The 24,489-nt window shown below is 40.2% G+C and overlaps 3 protein-coding genes and 1 pseudogene across 3 annotated transcripts in view; all 4 read right to left on the bottom strand.

Annotated features, from left to right (window-relative positions):
* The window catches only part of LOC112303458 (olfactory receptor 10A3), a 30,928-nt gene extending 24,212 nt beyond the window's left edge, over positions 1-6,716 (bottom strand). Inside the window, exon 1 of the mRNA XM_024559052.3 lies at positions 6,668-6,716. The gene's annotated coding sequence lies outside the window, so the exon portion shown is untranslated. The remainder of the gene's footprint in view (positions 1-6,667) is intronic.
* LOC128781090 (olfactory receptor 10A3-like) lies at positions 3,743-6,743 on the bottom strand. The gene is made up of 2 exons (XM_053925529.1): positions 6,668-6,743; positions 3,743-4,918 (listed from the first exon to the last, which is right to left on the bottom strand). Exon 2 carries the CDS (start codon positions 4,685-4,687, stop codon positions 3,743-3,745), a length of 945 nt encoding a protein of 314 aa, XP_053781504.1. The 5' UTR covers positions 4,688-4,918; positions 6,668-6,743.
* Positions 6,744-13,222: 6,479 nt separating this feature from the next.
* Positions 13,223-14,674, bottom strand: LOC128781089 (olfactory receptor 10A3-like). Its single transcript, XM_053925527.1, has one exon. The coding sequence runs from the start codon at positions 14,212-14,214 to the stop codon at positions 13,246-13,248; it is 969 nt and encodes a 322-aa protein (XP_053781502.1). The 5' UTR covers positions 14,215-14,674; the 3' UTR covers positions 13,223-13,245.
* An 8,529-nt stretch (positions 14,675-23,203) lies between these two features.
* On the bottom strand, positions 23,204-24,208 carry LOC128781071 (olfactory receptor 10A3-like; annotated as a pseudogene).
* Positions 24,209-24,489: the final 281 nt, after the last annotated feature.

Here is a 24,489-nt window from a genome sequence, read left to right as displayed (position 1 = left end):
ATCTTATTTTTTAAAAAAGAAAAAGCAACAAAACATTCTCAGTTGAGGGTTAAAAAAAGTCACCTTTTATAAAGCTAACATTCTGATCCAAATTACATTCTTCTCTCATTGCATAATAGCCATACTCTCCAAATTTCTCTTCCATTCTTCCTTTCCCCTGCTCAAAATACTTCCATAGCACCCTATACCTTTCACTGTGGAAGCCAAACTCAAAATATGTAGATTGAAGATCCATTTCCCAGAAACTCTATGGGATCTCTGGGCTCATCTTTGGTACAATACATCCCCTGGTTCACTCCAATTCATCCATGCGGCTGCGTTGCTCTTTCTCACCTCCACCAGCCATGTTCTCATCTCACAGCTACTGCCTTTCCTTTTTCCCTGAACACGGACTATGCTCTCAGAAAACTCTAACTCCCTTATGTCCCTTTGTCCAAGGAGCATCATCTCCATGAGATCCTCCCATATCAACCTCTTTAAAATTGGACCCCAACCACAACACTGCTGCCCTGATTTATTCTCTCTCCACAGCACTCCTCAGTGTAGATACATCTGAATCATAAGGATATGGAAAGGCCAAACATAAGAAGAAGGAAAAAGACACTCCAAAATAATACTAACAAAAAAGGAAATTTATGTAATTATATTACAATGAGAAAATGTTCAATTCTCCAACAAGATATAACAATTCTAAACCTGCAGGCGTCCAATAATATAGCTGAAAATATGTCCAGAAGTTATTGACCGATACACAGGGAAACATAGGAGTGTCAACCACACTGGCATACTGTGACATGCCTCTTTATTTGGTAGAAGAAGTAAATAAATCAGTAAGGAGAAAGATAATATTCCCAATGCAACTTAGTCTATAACATGTATAGAGAATATTGTGTCAGAAACATGGAAGAAAGCACATCACTTTTACTTACATGCAGGACATTTTTTAAAAATCTGCCATACGAGGCCAATTTAGTGATAAAAACCTTTCAGGATTGGCGACTTAGAATTATGTAACTGTGGCAGAAAGTGTACCAGCCAGTGCAACGATTCAGGCCTTGATCAATGGCCAGAATGGTGGGAAAGGATGCAGGTTGATAAGTCAAAGCATAATGGAAATATATAGCCATTATACTGTTGCACTGATCCCTACAGAGAGTTCACCACAGCGCTGAGTGCAATCAGTGAACCACTGAACATGAAGTGCGAGAGCCAAAAATATTTCAGTGGTTCACAAGCACCCTCAAGTCTTGCAATGACCAGGCAGAAAAAGCTGAAGTTCGAGTTCCATGAATGAGGGTCAAAGGTAGTTCAGTGCTTAATCGAGGAAGTTCTATTATGCCAGGTTGAAACCAGAGTTCGGAAAATCTAAAGATTTGACACATATGATGGGAAGTCTGGATGGGTGTCTCCAGTGATTTTCACTCCCAAGAATCTCTGAACCTTCTGAAAGTGCAGAAGTGGCCAGTGTGTCCTGTTAAGAGCAAGAAAACTATAGGAAAGCTACCACATTGAGAACCTTCACTTCCACTCCTGGACACCAGGACTATGTACAGGGTTAAGTCACAACAAAACCCACCCGGGGACACACTGGGCCTGACAAGGAAAAAAGGAACTGTGTCACCAAGCAGCCTGGACCTGTCAAATATCAAGCAGGCAACTGCTACAAGATGCGCAGTTTAATAGAGGGCTGTGAAGAAAGGACAGAGAGTTCAGAGGGAGAATAATTTGGGAGAAGAAGATGGGGATGGGGGCGTCAAGAATGGTTGCCTTAAGGAAAGACACTTTGAGGACGTCTAAGGAAAGAAAAGCAATTAATCAGCGGAAATACGGTGAAAAACATATCAGATGGCGAGAAGGGCATGTTTTGACATAATTTAAGCCAGGGGAGACATCATAAGTTTTACATTTTAAAAGTTCACTTTTTTATTGCCCACGTTGCCTGTGGTTGGAAGCAGTTGTGTCAGCCTCAGAGCCATGAAGGCGTGATGTCAGGTATCCGTCCTATCAGCTGCCATGAAACTAAAGCTGGTGTTGCCAGAACGGCTGCTCTTTAGCGGACAATCACGACATTTACTTATGAGTTTTGTCAACCTCATAACTAAATGGAGAAGCATCGTGACTTTGAAATCGTCACGTGAGCAACCTTGCCAGTTCAGCGTCTGTTCCTCACCTGGGCTACAGACAGAGGCATGGTGTGGCTGGCTTCTGTGACCTGCCAAAATCAGTGATCCTCCAAGGAACTTGGAATTCCTCAAGGACAGACACTTGTTTCCCCAGGGACAGTGCCATTAAGTCACCCCTAACAAAACTTGTCTAATCAATGAAGGGATAAACAAATGAAAGAAAGAACAAAAGTCAAAATGAACTTCTATGTCTGTCTTGGGATTTAGGCTTTGGCAGGTTTTTTCCCCCTCGATGGGCCTTATTTAATTGATCCCTCTAAGGGCTATGAGGACATTTCAGGACACCAAGGGACAGAATCTGATTAAAGGACTTCCAATTGCCTGTTCAATGCTCTACTGCAAAGAGTGTACTACATTCAAATATTACCCAAACTGGTTTCAACCATTTGATGATGAAATTTCCTTTAGTAGAAATCCAATCAGCTTTGCATCTTTACTTCCCATTTGTGCCAAAGGCAGTAGTAATTAAAGGCTTGTTTTTCCCAAAAATGAGTGACAGTGGGAAGAGTGTTTTACCCCTTTGTTATCATCCCTGGGGCACACACTCAGAGCAGTAGAAGCTCGTGTGTTATGGATTCAATAAAACGGCCCCTTCCTGTGTATAAATGCCAACATAAAATTGGGGGCAAAAATTAAATGTTTCAAATGTTGCTGGGTGAGAAATTATTTCATTCTTTCTCTCCATGTGATGGTTACTGACAGGACTCAAGGCCATGGAAAACATGCACAAATGCTTAATCACTTAGTTTCCCATAATAAAGAAATGAATCGTCCTGTGTTTATAAAGAAAGTATCATAGCATTGGGGCCTACATAGGGACATTTAACAAAAGTCTCAACAAAGAGTGGTCTATGGCTGAAAGATATGCAGACACCATCAAGTGAGATATCAAGGAACTATCCTGTAGTTTCTGGTCACCAACCTTGTGATGAGTATTTAGAAAAACACCAAAGATTCTTGTTTTGAACAATAACATGTGTGAGTGCAGGACATAGAACTAGTGTGGTCTTCCCAAAATGACTATACTTATTTAGTCATTCATGGAACAGGTTCTAACTCCAGAAATAAAGATTTCCTCAACTTGTGGTCTCTTGAAACGCTACCCTATTCACGGGCCTTCAGGTCCATCTGGAGTTACAATCATTTGGAAGAGTAATTCTACAGTAGCCATTAAATGTATAAGTGCATGCACTCCATCCGATTAGGCCAACTTTGAGGAAGCTGTCATACAGAAATAAAACAACAGTATCAGGACATTTGAAACGATGTGTTTGTTGGAGCTTCATCTTGGTGACAATAATTCAGTAATGACTTGGATGATCATAATAGAGGAATTCATAAGGAATTGTTTTATATGTTACAGAAACTTATATACCCCTGTGAAATGAGTGACAACAGTACACGATCAAAAGGGAGCCCTGATAGATTATTGGACTTCAAAAACTCAACCAATGAAACACACTCATGCTAAGAATTGCAAACTTTCCCACCATTTATTAAAATTATAAGAGTTTAGTCAGACAACGACCAAATGAATATTTCATGGCTTCCCAGCACAGTCAGAGAGTGTGTAAGTCTACTTGTCTTCGCCCTAATTTCATCAAAGCTCTTTTCATCTCACTGTTTCGCAAGCTGTAGATCAGTGGATTCAGCAGAGGCGTAAGCAGCGTGTAAGCCAAAGACATCAGTTTCTTGGTTTCTGGGGAGTAGCCAGATTTGGGTTGTAAATAGGTCATACTGGCTGTGCCATAGAAGAGGGTAACAGATGTGAGATGGGAGGCACAGGTGGAAAAGGCCTTCTGCCTCCCAGTGGTTGATGGCATCTTCAGGATGGCACAGAGGATTCGAATGTAAGACAAGAGTATCAGAAAGAAAGGAACCATGACGATCAAAACAGTGCCAGTGAATGCATAGATTTCAAACAAAAACGTGTCTGCACATACAAGCTCTAACACGGGGGGAGTCTCACAGAAGAGATGGTTGATTTCACTGGGGCCGCAGAATGGAAAGCTAAACACCCATGGTGTCTGCACAGTAGCCATCGTGATTCCTGAGACCCATGAGAACATTACTAATTTCATGAAAACACTTTTGTTCATAATCATTGGGTAGCTCAGAGGATGACAGATTGCAGCAAATCTGTCACAAGCCATTGCCCCCAGGAGAAAGCATTCAGTCACGCCAAAAAGAAGAATGAAATACATTTGTGCAAAACAGCCTGAGAGAGTAATTGTAGTTTTTTCAGTGGAGAGAACCACCAGCATTTCAGGCATAATGACTGCATTGAAGATCACATCCACCACAGACAAGTTCAGGAGGAATAGGTACATGGGAACGTGGAGGCTCTGTTCCAGGGAGATGATGACTATGATCATGGCATTTCCTATCAGGGTCACCAGGTAAACAACCAAGAAAACCCCAAAGAGCTGCTCTTGCAGTTCCGGAAAGTTTGCAAATCCCAGGAGGATGAACTCAACCACAGAACTTTGATTTTGCCTTTTCATTTCAGTAGTAGAGCACGTTTCTCATTTATGGACATACTATACGAGTTACGAAGTCACCGTCCAACAGCGGAGTCAGTGTCTACACTTACCCCAGGTATACTTGGCTGATGGTATAAAAAAGAACTCTCCCAGACAGGGACTCAGTGTGGCAACTTTGGAGAATGGCCAGTTACTCATTAATGAATCTTTCAAATAGAAAGGAGGAAGTAAAGACAGCTAGCTCACATTTGTCTGTGAAGTACAAAATACATCAAAATTCTTTAGCACCTTTTATATTATGTCGTTTGAAAATTAAGCATAACCTTAAAACAAAATAAATATTTTATAACTTAGTTTCCATGAAATTGCTATCAGTATCATTCATTTTTCTCAAGTTTAAATACTATGAAATTTAAGACGGCAGAAATTAAGTATTAAAAAGTAGAAAAATGGAAAAAGATACCCACAAAATTGTGATAACAAGTTAATAGGTCAAAGTTACATCAAAGTTGTTTTATATTTATTGCAAATATTTGTCATCTTCAAAATACACGTGTCTGACACGGCTAAATGTGAAAATGCCACAGGAACTCACAAAGGGGGTTCTACTTCAGATATACCTATCTTAAGTGATCTGTAAATAATGTGACTTGCCTCTGGGCTTATTAGCTTATGCAAAGACTGGTCATAACCAAGTAAATTAACATTGGACTACATGGGAAATTTTAAAAGCCAATTCTCTATGGCTCATACATGTGACCATGATGATTTAAGAAAAGTTCAATTTGGGCCATTCTGAAACCAATTTCATTGTTTCCACTCTCTCCTTCTCTTTCTCCATTCTCTCCTCCAATTTGACTTCTCATTAAAAAGTTCATTTCATCATCAACTGTTCAATACACACTGATTAAGCAACTAATGTTTCCTAGGCTCAGTAATCTCAGGCACACATTTGCTCCTACAACTCAACAGAGAGCTGGAAACGCTACAAACACTCACATTCCACCCTTCCCTCACTGCCCTCTAACTCCTCCCGTAATGCCTTGCTCTGTTTTCTCCATTATCACCAACTGACATTATAACTATAAATATATAGTTAACATATAACTATAAATTAATTTACATCTATATGTTAAATGGTATAACTTAAATGTAAGTAAATATATTCATATATATACTATATATAAAATCTAACTCTCTCACTAAAACAAACACTCCAGGATTCAAAGATTTTTTCTGTTCTTTGCTACACTTACAATGTCTAAAAGAGTCCCTGACCCTTAATTAATGCTGGATCGATATTTGATGAATAAGAGTGCTAAAGGAGGGGAGTCCATGATAACTTAAAGGGACAGAGTGTCTTTAAAAAAATGAAACCACCACTCACAACTTTTCAGAAGCAGAAGGAATAACAAGTGTGTTAGACATTCCAAAGAGGATCAGATGAATTCTGAACGGGTTGTGGGGTATGGGGTGGTGAACAACCATAACCATAGGTGTCATCAGTGGAAGTCATTTTAGCTGGAAAGCAGAAAGTCAAAAGGAGGGATGACTTGCCCAGGTAGAGGGATCTGATGACACATTATGGTTACAATACAGGCCTACTGTCCTTGGTGTGATGTTTTGCAAACCAGCAAACACACCCTGGGAGGTGAGAAACCCAGAACACAGTAAGGACAAAGTAAGCTGAATTCATTTAATGTTTTCTGAGTGCAGATCATTACCACATTAGCAGGCAGGAGAAGGCAGGCTGATTGATTTGACACGATCATCCATTAAAATTGAATGGCTGTGTTAACCACAATAATATCATTTGGATATCAAAAAATCACCTAAAATTAGTAAAATGTAGTCACAGGATCAAACATTTAAAACCCATTTCTAGTGGGAAACATAGAATAATATATATTCAGTTTGCTAATATTTAAAAATGGATAGATTTTTTAAATCAGAGAATTTGGGGTATCATATAAATACAGAAGAAAACCTTTTAGGACTCACTGTGAGCGAGCTATGGCACAGAACATTCACGAGTGGTGAAGAGCAGCTGACCAAGATGCTCTATGTTCTATGTAACTTAGAAGAAGACCCTCAGGCCATCTGATCACTCCCCTCTGTAGATTTCATCCCTGCAACTGAAAAAGAGAACAATTAGACTTATTTACCAAGTTCCCTTCCAGTTGCAAACCCATAAGATTTAGTGATTAGTTCATGCAAAATACTTCTACCCCTAATTATTGCCTGAACTCTGGTTTAAAAACAAGAGGAAAACAAAAGGCATCCAAACCAAGAGTCTACTGATTCAAATGGTTCAGCTGTGTCTCGTGATTGCTGATCACAGAGAAATCCCTTCAACTGCCTCTCCAACTATCAGGGAGAAGAACTGTACATGGAAAACCCACCATCAGGAACACAAGCAGAAGCTGCACTTTCTTCCCTACTGACTCTGTCTCTTTTAGTTTCCCACTACTGTATCAGGAGTTCTTCCTCTAGCCAAAGCCACCTTCTTGTACATACAACTCAGTGATTTAGTGCACTGATTCTAGAACATTATATGACATTGAGTTCTATGCCCTGGAGAATCCCACTATGGGGAACATGAAATCACAACAAAAACACTTTTCCAAATTCTCACATAATAACTAAAGAGGCTTGAACTTGGCCCCTCCAGGGAGATAGCTCAAGAGCACAAACCAGGAGACATCCCTCCCTCACATCCCTACAGGGAACAATGCCTCTTCCCTCAAGAGACTGGGTTTCACACTGATATCACTCAACAAGAGGTGAGAGCAAAGGCTGAATAAAGGCTGTAAATGGGGAAAGAAGAGAGTGGAGGGATGAGGGGTGAGGGTGTGACAAAGGCAGGGGAGCTAGAGGTAGGGCATCTGATTAGATGGGTTCAGAGTTTGGTTGTGGTCAGAATCAAGTGAAGGCAGTCTATGGAAGCTTTGTAGAAAGCCTGGATACCCCACCCCCATGCAAAAACTTTTCATCATTTCTAGTGGAAATACAGTCATTGAAAAAAAAAGTCATTACACTTGTTTTCATAGATAGCAATTCCAAGGTAGGAGTCAAACAATCTGGATAAGTTCATGTGATTAGAGGAAGTCATTTAGCTCCTCTGAATCTGTTACTTCATCCATAAATAAACAAAACATCATTAATGTCACGGAATACATGTGAGAGCCAAGGACTCAGGGATAGGTCCAAACTGGCTGGAACAATCAGTAAGCCATTGGCTCAGTCCCAGCAGAGTGAAGAGACAAATGAGTCTGCAGGCTTGGCTTTCTCCAGAACTGGGTGATGTGGCCAGATTACCTTTGTCTACTTATCATTGCCACATGCCTGCAGTAGGATGCGTTCCCAAGGAAATGAACCCTGCCAGGCAGCAATAAGGCTTCTTTCTATGTGATCTGTGTCCAGTGGAAAACGTACCAACTATCCTGAGGAAAGGAGGTTTCCATTCACAGATTGTAATCCAAGGATGCTTCCCATAGCATCCTGTATTGATGTATTGATGTATTGATCATATTGTTTATTTATTGGTCAGCGATGGTAATGCAGGTGATGTGGGCTCTGTGAGAAGTCATCAGGATGTACACTCACCATTTTTACACTTTCCTATGTGTGTATCGCACTCACAGGAAAGTGTATAGAAAAACTTCAGATACATGTTAATGGGGGTAAAAAGGAAGGAATATTATAATGATGAAACTGTAATTCCTAATCAATAGTACTAAATTGACAAAACAAAAATCAAAATGTGCACAGTTTAACACTTCTTCCTCAATGATTGACACACAAAATAGACAAAAAGACACACAGATGGTAAGACTTTAATAATAAATTCTGAGTTACCAGATGATAATGACAGTAAATATAAGACAGATCAACACTTTTTATGCTCCTAAGTATATATATTTTTCAGAAACATTTATGTAATATTTATAAAAATTGACTATGTACTTGTCAAAATGAAAATATTAATAAAGTTAAATACTTGGCTATCATATACATAACATAGTTTCCAATAAAACTGCAAAACAACAATCACATATAGAAAAAGAAAGCTAAAATCTTAGAAAATTTTAAGTAATCTGCAAGAATTACTCATATTAAAGGAAATCAGAAATGAAATATAGGCTACTAATAAAAACATTTTGAATTAACCAAACACAGTTGCACTTATTAATGTGTCCAAAATGAACTCCTGGTCTTTTCCTAAACCTGCTTGACCTGCTGTGTTCCTCATCTCAGGTAACAACAGCTTAAAGCATCTAGTTTCACAGGCCAAAAGCCAAGGAGTCATCCTTCAATCCATTTTTCCTCCCAAAGCATATCAAACCTGTAACCTGTCTGTGGCTCCCTCTTCAAAATACAGTGTTAAAAACTCTCACCTTTCCTACCCATGGCCAGTTTGCTCAGTTGTTTGGGGCATTGTCCCGCACACCAAAAGGTTGAGGTTCAATCCCAAGTCGGGGCATGCATGTATGGGAGGCAGCCAATGGAGGTTTCTCTCTGTTTCTCTCCCAACCTCCCGCACCCCTGTCCTCTCTCTCCAAAATCACTAAAAACAGCCCTGAGTGGTGTGGCTCTCTTGGTTGGGCATCATTCCACAATGTGAAAGGTTGCTGGTTTGATTCCCAGTCAGGGCACATTCAAGGGTTGCTGGTTCCATCCCCGTTTGGATTGTGTAAGAGAGCCAACCGATTTATGTTTCTCTCCTTCTCTTGCTCCCTCCCTTTTCCTCTATCCAAAAATAAATACATAAAATCTTATGTTTTTAAAAGGGAAAAGTAATAAAACATTCTCAGTTGAGGACTGAAAAAATTGTCACCTTTACTAAAGCTAACACTCTGATGCAAACTACATTCTGCTCTCATTGGATAATTGCCATATTCCCCAAAATTCTTTTTCCTACCTTCCTTTCCCCTGCTCAAAATACCTCCATAGCACCCTATCACTTTCACTGTGGAAGCCAAACTCAAAATATGTAGATTGAACATCCATTTCCGCATTACTTTGTGGGCTCACTGGCTCACCTTTGGTACAATACGTCCTCTGGTTCACTCCTGTTCAGCCATGCGGCTGCGTTGCTCTTTCTCACCTCCACCAGCCATGTTCTCATCTCACAGCTACTGCCTTTGATTTTTCCCTGAACACGGACTACGCTCGCAGAAAACTCTAACTCCCTTATGTCCCTTTGCCCAAGGAGCATCTTCTCCATGAGATCCTCCCAAATCAACCTCTTTAAAATTGGACCCCAACCACAACACTGCTGCCCTGATTTACGCTTCCTCCACAGCACTCCTCAGTGTAGATACATCTAAATCATAAGGGTATGGAAAGGCTAAACATAAAAAGAAGGAAAATGACACTACAAAATAATACTAACAAAAAAGGAAATTTATGTAATTATATTACAATGAGAAAATGTTCAATTCTCCAAGAGATATAACAATTCTAAACCTGCAGGCGTCCAATAATATAGCTGAAAATATGTCCAGAAGTTATTGACTGATACACAGGGAACATAGGAGTGTCAACCACACTGGCATACTGTGACATGCCTCTTTAGTTGGTAGAAGAAGTAAATAAATCAGTAAGGAGAAAGATAATATTCCCAATGCGACTTAGTCTATAACACATATAGAGAACATTGTGTCAGAAATATGGAGGAAAGCACATCACTTTTAATCACATGCAGAACATTACTAAAAATCTGATGGCATCTTAGGCCACCAATTTAGCGATAAAAACTTTCAGGAATGGCGACTGAGAATTATGTAACTGTGGCAGAAAGTGTACCAGCCAGTGCAACGATTCAACCTTGATCAGTGGCCTGAAAGGTGGGAAAGGATGCAGGTTGATAAGTCAAAGCATAATGGAAATATATAGCCATTATACTGTTGCACTGATCCCTGCAGAGAGTTCACCACAGCGCTGAGTGCAATCAGTGAACCACTGAACATGAAGTGCGAGAGCCAAAAATATTTCAGTGGTTCACAAGCACCCTCAAGTCTTGCAATGACCAGGCAGAAAAAGCTGAAGTTCGAGTTCCATGAATGAGGGTCAAAGGTAGTTCAGTGCTTAATCGAGGAAGTTCTATTATGCCAGGTTGAAACCAGAGTTGGGAAAATCTAAAGATTTGACACATATGATGGGAAGTCTGGATGGGTGTCTCCAGTGATTTTCACTCCCAAGAATCTCTGAACCTTCTGAAAGTGCAGAACTGGCCAGTGTGTCCCGTTAAGAGCAAGAAAACTATAGGAAAGCTACCACATTGAGAACCTTCACTTCCATTCCTGGACACCGGGACTATGTACAGGGTTAAGTCACAACAAAACCCACCCAGGGACACACTGGGCCTGACAAGGAAAAAAGGAACTGTGTCACCAAGCAGCCTGGACCTGTCAGATATCAAGCAGGCAACTGCTACAAGATGCGCAGTTTAATAGAGGGCTGTGAAGAAAGGACAGAGAGTTCAGAGGGAGAATAATTTGGGAGAAGAAGATGGGGATGCGGGCATCAAGAATGGTTGCCTTAAGGAAAGACACTTTGAGGACGTCTAAGGAAAGAAAAGCAATTAATCAGCTGAAATACAGTGAAAAACATATCAGATGGCGAGAAGGGCATGTTTTGACATAATTTAAGCCAGGGGAGACATCATAAGTTTTACATTTTTAAAGTTCACTTTTTTATTGCCCACGTTGCTTGTGGTTGGAAGTAGTTGTGTCAGCCTCGGAGCCAAGAAGGCGTGATGTCAGGTATCCGTCCTATCAGCTGCTATGAAACTAAAGCTGGTGTTGCCAGAACGGCTGCTCTTTAGCGGACAATCACGACATTTACTTATGAGCTTTGTCAACCTCATAACTAAATGGAGAAGCATCGTGACTTTGAAATCGTCATGTGAGCAACCTTGCCAGTTCAGCGTCTGTTCCTCACCTGGGCTACAGACAGAGGCATGGTGTGGCTGGCTTCTGTGACCTGCCAAAATCAGTGATCCTCCAAGGAACTTGGAATTCCTCAAGGACAGACACTTGTTTCCCCAGGGACAGTGCCATTAAGTCAGCCCTAGCAAAACAGGTTTAATCATTATACTCTGGTTTCTCTTCAGACCATATAAATCTTTTTCCTTTTACAAAACTTGTTTAATCAATGAATGGATAAACAAATGAAAGAACGAACAAAAGTCAAAATGAAGTTCTATGTCTGTCTTGGGATTTAGACTTTGGCAGGTTTTTTCCCGCTCGATGGGCCTTCATTATATGATCCCTCTAAGGGCTAGGAGGACATTTCAGGCATCAAGGGACAGAATCTGATTAAAGGACTTCCAAATGCTTGTCAATGCCCTACTGTAAAGAGTGTACTACATTCAAATATTACCCAAACTGGTTTCAAACATTTGATGATGAAATTTCCTTTCGTAGAAATCCAATCAGCTTTGCATCTTTACTTCCCATTTGTGCCAAAGGCAGTAGTAATGAAAGGCTTGTTTTTCCCAAAAATGAGTGACAGTGGGAAGAGTGTTTTACCCCTTTGTTATCATCCCTGGGGCACACACTAAGAGCATTAGAAGCTTGTGTGTTATGGATTCAATAAAACGGCCCCTTCCTGTGTATAAATGCCAACATAAAATTGGGGGCAAAAATTAAATGTTTCAAATGTTGCTGGGTGAGAAATTATTTCATTCTTTCTCTCCATGTTATGGTTACTTACATGACTCAAAGCCATGGAAAACATGCACAAATGCTTAATCACTTAGTTTCCCATAATAAAGAAATGAATCGTCTGGGTTTATAAAGAAAGTATCATAGCATTGGGGGGCCTACAAAGGGACATTTAACAAAAGTCTCAACAAAGAGTGGTCTATGGCTGAAAGATATGCAGACACCATCAAGTGAGATATCAAGGAACTATCCTGTAGTTTCTGGTCACCAACCTTGTGATGAGTATCTAAAAAACACCAAAGATTCTTGTTTTGAACAATAACATGTGTGAGTCCAGGATGTAGAACTGGTGTGGTCCTCCCAAAATGACTATACTTATTTAGTCATTCATGGAACAGGTTCTCACTCCAGAAATAAAGATTTCCTCAACTTGTTGGTCTCTTGAAACTCTACCCTATTGACGGGCCTTCAGGTCCATCTGGAGTTACAATCATTTGGAAGAGTAATTCTACAGTAGCTATTAAATGTGTAAGCGCATGCACTCCGTCCCATCAGGCCAACTTTGAGGAACCTGTCATACAGAAATAAAACAACAGTATCAGGACATTTGAAATGACGTGTTTATTGGAGCTTTGTGTTTGTGACAATAATTCAGTAATGACCTGGATGATCATAATAGAGGAATTCATAAGGAATTGTTTTATATGTTACAGAAACTTATATACCCCTGAGAAATGAATGACAACAGTACACGATCAAAAGGGAGCCCTGATAGATTATTGGACTTCAAAAACTCAACCAATGAAACACACTCATGCTAAGAATAGCAAACTTTCCCACCATTTATTAAAATTAAAACAGTTCAGTCAGACAACGACCAAATGAATATTTCATGGCTTCCCAGCACAGTCAGAGAGTGTGTAAGTCTACTTGTCTTCGCCATAATTTCATCAAAGCTCTTTTCATCTCACTGTTTCGCAAGCTGTAGATCAGTGGATTCAGCACAGGTGTAAGAAGTGAGTAAACCAAGGATATCAGTTTCTTGGTTTCTGGGGAGTAGCCAGATTTGGGTTGTAAATAGGTCATACTGGCTGTGCCATAGAAGAGGGTAACAGATGTGAGATGGGAGGCACAGGTGGAAAAGGCATTCTGCCTCCCAGTGGTTGATGGCATCTTCAGGATGACAGAGAGGACTCGAATGTAAGACAAGAGTATGAAAAAGGAAGGAACCATAATAAGCAAAACAGTGCTAGTGACTGCATAGATTTCAAACAAAAACGTGTCTGCACATACAAGCTCTAACACGGGGGGAGTCTCACAGAAGAGATGGTTGATTTCACTGGGGCCGCAGAATGGAAAGCTAAACACCCAGGATGTCTGCACAGTAGCCACTATGATTCCTGAGACCCATGAGAACATTACTAATTTCATGAAAACACTTTTGTTCATAATCATTGGGTAGCTCAGAGGATGACAGATTGCAGCAAATCTGTCATATGCCATTGTCCCCAGGAGAAAGCATTCAGTCACACCAAAAAGAAGAATGAAATACATTTGTGCAAAACAACTCACAAATGAAATTGACGATTTCTCAGTGGAGAGAACCACCAGCATTTCAGGCATAATGACTGCACTGAAACTCACTTCCACCACAGACAAGTTCAGGAGGAATAGGTACATGGGAACGTGGAGGCTCTGTTCCAGGGAGATGATGACTATGATCATGGCATTTCCTATCAGGGTCACCAGGTAAACAACCAAGAACACCCCAAAGAGCTGCTCTTGCAGTTCGGGAAAGTTTGCAAAGCCCAGGAGGATGAACTCAACCACAGAACTTTGATTTTGCCTTTTCATTTCAGTAGTGAGCACGTTTCTCATTTATGGACATACTATATGAGTTATGAAGTCACCGTCCAACAGCACAGTCAGTGTCTACACTTACCCCAGGTATACTTGGCTGATGATATAAAAAAGAACTCTCCCAGAAAGGGACTCAGTGTGTCAACTTGGAGAATGGCCAGTTACTCAGATTAATGAATCTTTCAAATGGAAAGGAGGAAGTAAAGATTACTGCCTCAGAAATCTTGTCTGTGAAGTACAAATATGTCAGAATTCTTTTGCACCTTTTACATTATGTAGTTTGAAAATTAAACATAGCCTTAAAACAAAATAAGTGTTTTATAACTTACATTCCATCTTCATGCCATTTCTATGAGTATCATTCATTTTTCTCAAGTTGAAGTAATATAAAATGTAAGACTACAAAAGAATAAATATAAAAAGTGGACAAATGCAAAAAAATACCCACAAAATAACAATTTAATAGTTCAAAGTTACATCAAAGTTGTTTTATACTTATTGCAAATACTTATCATGCTCAAAATAGATGTGTGTGACAAAGCTGAATATGAAAATGCCACAGGAACTCACAAAGGGGGTTCTACTTCAGATATACCTATCTTAAGTAATCTGTAAATAATGTGAATTGCCTCTGGGATTATTAGTTTATCCATAGACTGGTCATAGCCAATTACATTAAGATTGGACTACATGGCAAATTCTAAGAGCCAATTCTCTCTGGCTCATACATGTGACCATGATGATTTAAGAAAAGTCCAATATAGGTCATTCTGAAAACATTTTCATTGTTTCCACTCTCTCCTTCTCTTCCTCCTTTCTCTCCTCCAATTTGCCTTCTCATGAAGAAGTTCGCTTCATCATCAACTATTCAACACACACTGATTAAGCAGCTAACGTTTTCTAGGCTCAGTAATCTCAGGCACACATTTGATCTTACAACTCAACGAGACCAAAAGTACAACATATACGAGTGAGGCATTCCACCCTTCCCTCACTACCCTCTAACTGCTCACATGATTCCTTGCTCTATTTTCTCCAGGTCCACCAAATGACATCATACCTATAAATATGTAGTTAACATATAACTGTAAATTTATTGACATCTATAGGTTAAATAGGATAATTTATATATAACTAAATGTATTTTTATATATAGTAACATAAAATCTAACTATATCATTAAAACATAAATTCCAGGACTAAATGATTATTTTTGTTCTTTGCTACACTTACAATGTCTAATACAGACCCTGACCCATAATAAATGCTAGATCAATATTTGATGAATAAGGGGAAAATTGAGGAAAATCCATAACCTTAACTGGAGTGTCTTTAAAAAAGTGAAACCAGCACTCAGAACGTTTGAGAAGCACAAGGAATAACAAGTGTGTTAGACATTCCAAAGAGGATCAGATAAATTCTGAATGGGTTGTGGGGTGGGGGGGGTGTAAACCATAACCATAGGTGTCATCAGTGGAAGTCATTTTAGCTGGAAGCAGAAACTCAATAGGAGGGATGACTTGCACAGGTAGAGGTACAAGATGACACATTATTGTTACAATAGAGGCCTACTGTCCTTGGTGTGATGTTTTCCAAACCAGCAAACACACCCTGGGAGGTGAGAAACCCAGAACACCCTAAGGACAAAGTAAGCTGAAGTCATTTAATGTTGTCTGAGTGCAGAGCATTACCACATTAGCAGGCAGAAGATGGCAGGCTGATTTATTTCTCTACTTGACCACGATCATCCAGTAAAATTAAATGGCTGTGTTAACCACAATAATATCATTTGGATATCAAAAAATCACCTAAAATTAGTAAAATGTAGTCACAGGATCAAACATTTAAAACCCATTTCTAATGGGAAAAAAAGAATAACACATATTCAGTGGCTAATATTTAAAAATGGATAGATTTTTTAAATCAGAGAATTTGGGGTATCATATAAATACAGAAGAAAACCTTTTAGGACTCACTGTGAGCAAGCTATGGAACAGAACATTCATGAGTGGTGAAGAGCAGCTGACCACAGATGCTCTATGTTCTCTGTAACTTAGAAGAAGACCCTCAGGCCATCTGATCACTCCCTCCTGTAGATATCATCCTTCCAACTGAAAAGGAGAACAATTAGACTTATTTACCAATCCCTTCCAGTTGCAAACCTCTAAAATTTGGTGATTGGCTCAGGCAAAATTATTGCATAAACTCTAATTATTGCCTGAACTCTTGTCCTAAAAGAAGAGGAAGACAAAAGCCATCGAAATCAAGAGTCTACTGATTCAAATGGTTCAGCTGTGTCTCGTGATTCCTGATCACAGAGAAATCCCTTCAACTGCCTCTCCAACTATCAGGGAGAAGAACTATACATGGAAAACCCACCATCAGGAACACAAGCAGAAGCTGCACTTTCTTCCCTACTGACTCCATCTCTTTTAGTTTCCCACTACTGTATCAGGAGTTCTTCCTCTAGCCAAAGCCACCTTCTTGTACATACAACTCAGTGATTTAGTGCACTGATTCTAGAAGATTATATGACATTGAGCTCTATGCCCTGGAGAATCCCTCCATGGGGAACATGAAATCACATCAAAAACACTTTTCCATATTCTCACATAATAACTAAAGAGGCTTGAACTTGGCCCCTCCAAGGAGAAAGCTCAAGAGCACAAGCCAGGAGTCATCCCTCCCTCACATCCCTACAGGGAACAATGCCTCTTCCCTCAACAGACTCAGTTTCTCATTGACATCACTCAACAGGTGGTGAGAGCAGAGGCTGAATAAAGGCTGTAAATGGGGAAAGAAGAGAGTGGAGGGATGAGGGGTGAGGGTGTGACAAAGGCAGGGGAGCTAGAGATAGGGCATCTGATTAGGTGGGTTCAGAGTTTGGTTGTGTTCAGAATCAAGTGAAGGCAGTCTATGGAAGCTTTGTAGAAAGCCTGGATACCCCACCCCCATGCAAGAATTTTTCATCATTTCTAGTAGAAATATAGAGTAACTGAAAACTTTTCAGGAAAAAGAAGTCATTACACTTGTTTTCATAGATAGCAATTTTAAACTAGGAGTCAAACAGTCTGGATAAGTTCATGTGATTAAAGGAAGTCATTTAGCTCTTCTGAATCTGTTATTTTGTCAATAACATAAACATAACATAATTAATATCATGAATACATGTGAGATCCAAGGACTCAGGGATAGGTCCAAACTGGCTGGAACAATTGGTAAGCCATTGGCTCAGTCCCAGCAGAGTGAAGAGACAAATGAGTCTGCAGGCTTGGCTTTCTCCAGAACTGGGTGATGTGGCCAGATTACCTTTGTCTACTTATCATTGCCACATGCCTGCAGTAGGATGTGTTTCAAGGAAATGAACCCTGCCAGGCAGCAGTAAGGCTTCTTTCTATGTGATCTGTGTCCAGTGGAAAACATACCAATTATCCTGAGGAAAGGAGGTTTCCAATCACAGATCTAATCCAATGACCCTTCCCATAACACTCTCTATGGTCAGATAACACCCCATGTGTGAACTAGTCACCTGCACCAGGTGTGGGAAATGCTGCCCATGATCCATGCCCCATGAAACCTCATGAGCGCTTGGATCATACTGCTGTGTTGTATTTGTTGGTCAGTAATGGCAATGCAGTGATGTGTGCTCTGTGAGAAGTCATCAGGGTGTACAGTCACAATTTTTACACTTTCCTATGTGTGGATCGGACTTCAATGAAAAGCGTAGAGAAAAACTTCAGATACATGGTAATGGGGGTAAAAAGGAAGGAGTATGAAACTGGAATTCCTACCCAATAGTACTGAATTGACAAAACAAAAATCAAAATGTGCAAATTTTCACTTCTTCCTCAATGATTGACACACAATATAGATAAAAAGACACATAGATGGTAAGACTTTAATAATAAATTCTGAGTTACCAGATGATTATGAGAGTAAATAGAAGACAAAAACAACTTTTTATGCTGCTAACTCTATATTTTTTCCTGAAACATTTATGTAATATTCATAAAAATTGATTATGTACTTGTCAGAAAGAAAATATTAATAAAGTTAAATACTTGGCAATCATATACATGACAGACTTTTCAATAAAACTGCAAAACAACAACCACATGTGGAAAAAGAAAGCTAAAGTCTTAAAAATGTTTGTGTAATCTGCAAGTATCTCTCAGGTTAACAGGAAGTCAGAAATGAAATATAGAATACTAATGAAAACACTTTAAATTAAGTAACACATTTACACTTATTAATGTGTCCCAAATGAACTCCTGTTCTTTTCCTAAAACCTGCTTGACCTGCTGTGTTCCTCATCTCTGGTAACAGCAGCTTAAAGCTTTGGTTTCACAGGCCTAAAGCTAAGGTGTCATCCTTCAATCCATTTTTCCTCCCACAGCATATCAAACCTGTAACCTGTCTGTGGCTCCCTCTTCGAAATACAGTGTTAAAAATTCTTTTTTTTTTTTTTTTTGGCTGGGTGCAGTGAACTTTATTGATGGTGCATGACAAGGCTGGGCCCCCTAAGCCCCTCCCCTCTTCAGGGGGTCTAGGATGGAAAATGGAGGTTAGGAGATTCTCAGTGTGTTGGGGGATCGGTTTGGGGTAAGGACTCCCCAGCAGCTGAGGGTCTCTCTTCCTGTCACTGGGGCTGGTGGTCCATGGGGCTTTTACTCCTTGGAGGCCATGTGGACCACAAGGTCCACCACCCTGTTGCTGTAGGCGAATTCATTGTCATACCAGGAAATGAGCTTGACCAAGTGGTCATTGAGGGCAGTGCCAGCTCCATCATCGAAGGTGGAGGAGTGGGTGTCACTGTTAAAGTCACAAGAGACAACCAGTGAGAATTTTTAATACTGTCCTGGGCTATACTAAAGACAGTGTTAAAAATTCTCACCTTTCCTATGCATGGCCAGATTGCTCAGTTGTTTGGGGCATTGTCCCGCACACCAAAAGGTTGCTGATTCCATCCCCAGTCAGGGCATGCGTGTATGGGAGGCAGCCAATTATGTTCCTCTCTCTTTCTCCCAACCTCCCCCACTCCTATCCTCTGCCTCCAAAATCAATAAAACGGCCCTGACTGGTGTGACTCACTTGGTTGGGCATCATTCCACATTGTGAAAGGTTTCCGGTTTCATTCTCAGTCAGGGCACATGCCACAGATGCTGGTTTGGTCCCCATTAAGGGTGTGTGCGAGAAGCAACCAATTGATGTTTCTCTCCCTCTCCTTCTCCCTCCCTTTACCTCTGCCTAAAAATAAATAACTAAAATCTTATTTTTTAAAAAAGAAAAAGCAACAAAACATTCTCAGTTGAGGGTTAAAAAAAAGTCTCCTTTTATAAAGCTAACATTCTGATCCAAATTACATTCTTCTCTCATTGCATAATAGCCATACTCTCCAAATTTCTCTTCCATTCTTCCTTTCCCCTGCTCAAAATACTTCCATAGCACCCTATACCTTTCACTGTGGAAGCCAAACTCAAAATATGTAGATTGAAGATCCATTTCCCAGAAACTCTATGGGATCTCTGGGCTCATCTTTGGTACAATACATCCCCTGGTTCACTCCTGTTCAGGCATGCGACTGCTTTGCTCTTTCTCACCTCCAGCAGCCATGTTCCCATCTCACAGCTACTGCCTATGTTTTTTCCCTGAACACGGACTGCGCTCTCAGAAAACTCTAACTCCCTTATGTTCCTTTGCCCAAGGAGCATCTTCTCCATGAGATCCTCCCAAATCAACCTCTTTAAAATGGGACCCCAACCACAACATTGCTGCCCTCATTTACGCTTCCTCCACAGCACTCCTCAGTGTAGATACATCTAAATCATAAGGGTATGGAAAGGCTAAACATAAGAAGAAGGAAAATGACACTCCAAAATAATACAGACTCTAAAGGAAATTTATGTAGTTATATTATAATGAGAAAACATTCAATTCTCCAGGAAGATATAACAATTCTAAACCTGCAGGCGTCCAATAATATAGCTGAAAATATACCCAGAAGTTATTGACCGATACACAGGGAAACATAGGAGTGTCAACCACACTGGCATACTGTGACATGCCTCTTTATTTGGTAGAAGAAGTAAATAAATCAGTAAGGAGAAAGATAATATTCCCAATGCAACTTAGTCTATAACATGTATAGAGAACATTGTGTCAGAAACATGGAAGAAAGCACATCACTTTTAATCACATGCAGAACATTACTAAAAATCTGATGGCATCTTAGGCCACCAATTTAGTGATAAAAACTTTCAGGAATGGCGACTGAGAATTATGTAACTGTGGCAGAAAGTGTACCAGCCAGTGCAACGATTCAACCTTGATCAGTGGCCTGAAAGGTGGGAAAGGATGCAGGTTGATAAGTCAAAGCATAATGGAAATATATAGCCATTATACTGTTGCACTGATCCCTGCAGAGAGTTCACCACAGCGCTGAGTGCAATCAGTGAACCACTGAACATGCAGTGCGATAGCCAAAAATATTTCAGTGGTTCACAAGCACCCTCAAGTCTTGCAATGACCAGGCAGAAAAAGCTGAAGTTCGAGTTCCATGAATGAGGGTCAAAGGTAGTTCAGTGCTTAATCGAGGAAGTTCTATTATGCCAGGTTGAAACCGAGGTTGGGAAAATCTAAAGATTTGACACATATGATGGGAAGTCTGGATGGGTGTCTCCAGTGATTTTCACTCCCAAGAATCTCTGAAATTTCTGTAACTGCAGAAGTGGCCAGTGTGTCCCATTAGGAGCAAGAAAACTATAGGAAAGCTATCACATTGAGAACCTTCACCTCCACTCCTGGACACCAGGACTATGTACAGGGTTAAGTCACAACAAAACCCACCCCGGGACACACTGGGCCTGACAAGGAAAAAGGAACTGTGTCACCAAGCAGCCTGGACCTGTCAAATAACAAGCAGGCAACTGCTACAAGATGCGCAGTTTAATAGAGGGCTGTGAAGAAAGGACAAGAGAGTTCAGAGGGAGAATAATTTGGGAGAAGAAGATGGGGATGGGGGCGTCAAGAATGGTTGCCTTAAGGAAAGACACTTTGAGGACGTCTAAGGAAAGAAAAGCAATTAATCAGCGGAAATACGGTGAAAAACATATCAGATGGCGAGAAGGGCATGTTTTGACATAATTTAAGCCAGGGGAGACATCATAAGTTTTACATTTTTAAAGTTCACTTTTTTATTGCCCACGTTGCTTGTGGTTGGAAGTAGTTGTGTCAGCCTCAGAGCCATGAAGGCGTGATGTCAGGTATCCGTCCTATCAGCTGCTATGAAACTAAAGCTGGTGTTGCAGAACAGCTGCTCTTTAGCGGACAATCACGACATTTACTTATGAGTTTTGTCAACCTCATAACTAAATGGAGAAGCATCGTGACTTTGAAATCGTCACATGAGCAACCTTGCCAGTTCAGCGTCTGTTCCTCACCTGGGCTACAGGCAGAGGCATGGTGTGGCTGGCTTCTGTGACCTGCCAAAATCAGTGATCCTCCAAGGAACTTGGAATTTTCAAGGACAGACACTTGTTTCCCCAGGGACAGTGCCATTAAGTCAGCCCTAGCAAAACAGGTTTAATCATCGAAGGGATAAACAAATGAAAGAACAAAAGTCAAAATGAAGTTCTATGTCTGTCTTGGGATTTAGACTTTGGCAGGTTTTTCCCCCTCAATGGGCCTTATTTAATTGAGCCCTCTAAGGGCTATGAGGACATTTCAGGACATCAAGGGACAGAATCTGATTAAAGGACTTCCAAATGCCTGTTCAATGCCCTACTGCAAAGATTGTACTACATTCAAATATTACCCAAACTGGTTTCAACCATTTGATGATGAAATATCCTTTCGTAGAAATCCAATCAGCTTTGCATTTTTACTTCCCATTTGTGGCAAAGGCAGTAGTAATTAAAGGATTGTTTTTCCCAAAAATGAGTGACTGTGGGAACAGTGTTTTACCCCTTTGTTATCATCCCTGGGGCACACACTAAGAGCAGTAGAAGCTCATGTGTTATGGATTCAATAAAACGGCCCCTTCCTGTGTATAAATACCAACATAAATTTGGGGGCAAAAATTAAATGTTTCAAATGTTGCTGGATGAGTAATTATTTCATTTTTTCTCTCATGTGATGGTTACTGACATGACTCAAGGCCATGGAAAACATGCACAAATGCTTAATCACTTAGTTTCCCATAATAAAGAAATGAATCGTCCTGTGTTTATAAAGAATGTATCATAGCATTGGGGGGCCTACAAAGGGACATTTAACAAAAGTCTTGACAAAGAGTGGTCTATGGCTGAAAGATATACAGACACCATCAAGTGAGATATCAAGGAACTATCCTGTAGTTTCTGGTCACCAACCTTGTGATGAGTATCTAAAAAACACCAAAGATTATTGTTTTGAAAATAACATGTGTGAGTCCAGGATGTAGAACTGGTGTGGTCCCCCCAAAATGACTATACTTATTTAGTCATTCATGGAACAGGTTCTCACTCCAGAAATAAAATACTCCTCAGTTTGTTGGTCTCTTGAAACTCTACCCTATTCAAGGGCCTTTAGGTCCATCTGAAGTTACAATCATTTGGAAGAGTAATTCTACAGTAGCTACTAAATATATAAGTGCATGCACTCAGTCCCATCAGGACAACTTTGAGGAACCTGTCATACAGAAATAAAACATCAGTACATCAGGACATATGAAAAGACGTGTTTATTGGAGCTTCGTCTTGGTGACAATAATTCAGTAATGACATGGATGATCATAATAGAGGAATTCATAAGGAATTGTTTTATATGTTATAGAAACTTATATACCCCTGAGAAATGAATGACAACAGTACACGATCAAAAGGGAGCCCTGATAGATTATTGGACTTCAAAAACTCAACCAATGAAACACACTCAAGCTAAGAAATGCAAACTTTCCCACCATTTATTAAAATTAAAACACTTCAGTCAGGCAATGACCAAATGAATATTTCATGGCTTCCCAGCACAGTCAGAGAGTGTGTAAGTCTACTTGTCTTCGCCATAATTTCATCAAAGCTCTTTTCATCTCACTGTTTCGCAAGCTGTAGATCAGTGGATTCAGCAGAGGTGTAAGAAGTGAGTAAGCCAAGGACATCAGTTTCTTGGTTTCTGGGGAGTAGCCAGATTTGGGTTGTAAATAGGTCATACTGGCTGTGCCATAGAAGAGGGTAACTGATGTGAGATGGGAAGCACAGGTGGAAAAGGCCTTCTGCCTCCCAGTGGTTGATGGCATCTTCAGGATGGCAGAGAGGATTCGAATGTAAGACAAGAGTATCAAAAAGAAAGGAACCATGACGGCCAAAACAGTGCCAGTGAATGCATAGATTTCAAACAAAAATGTGTCTGCACATACAAGCTCTAACACGGGGGGAGTCTCACAGAAGAGATGGTTGATTTCACTGGGGCCGCAGAATGGAAAGCTAAACACCCATGTTGTCTGCACAGTAGCCACCATGATTCCTGAGACCCATGAAAACATTACTAATTTCATGAAAACACTTTTGTTCATAATCATTGGGTAGCTCAGAGGATGACAGATTGCAGCAAATCTGTCATATGCCATTGCCCACAGGAGAAAGCATTCAGTCATACCAAAAAGAAGAATGAAATACATTTGTGCAAAACAGCCTGAGAGAGTAATTGTAGTTTTTTCAGTGGAGAGAACCACCAGCATTTCAGGCATAATGACTGCACTGAAACTCACTTCCACCACAGACAAGTTCAGGAGGAATAGGTACATGGGAACGTGGAGGCTCTGTTCCAGGGAGATGATGACTATGATCATGGCATTTCCTATCAGGATCACCAGGTAAACAACCAAGAACACCCCAAAGAGCTGCTCTTGCAGTTCAGGAAAGTTTGCAAAGCCCAGGAGGATGAACTCAACCACAGAACTTTGATTTTGCCTTTTCATTTCAGTAGTAGAGCACGTTTCTCATTTATGGACATACTATATGAGTTATGAAGTCACCATCCAACAGCGGACTCAGTGTCTACACTTACCCCAGGTATACTTGGCAGATGATATAAAAAAGAACTCTCCCAGAGAGGAACTCAGTGTGGCAATAATGGAGATGGCCAGTTACTCAGATTAATGAATCTTTCAAGTAGAAAGGAGGAAGTAAAGAATGCTGGCTCAGAACCTTGTCTGTAAAGTATAAAATGTATCAAAATTCTTTAGCACCTTTCACATTATGTAGTTTGAAAATTAAACATAGCCTTAATACAAAATAAATCTTTTATAACTTAGATTTC

Source organism: Desmodus rotundus, chromosome 5, assembly GCF_022682495.2.
Source record: "Desmodus rotundus isolate HL8 chromosome 5, HLdesRot8A.1, whole genome shotgun sequence".
Taxonomy (NCBI): Eukaryota; Metazoa; Chordata; class Mammalia; order Chiroptera; family Phyllostomidae; genus Desmodus; species Desmodus rotundus.
The sequence above is the reverse complement of the archived record's forward strand: the minus strand, read 5'-3'. Positions and strand labels throughout refer to the sequence as shown.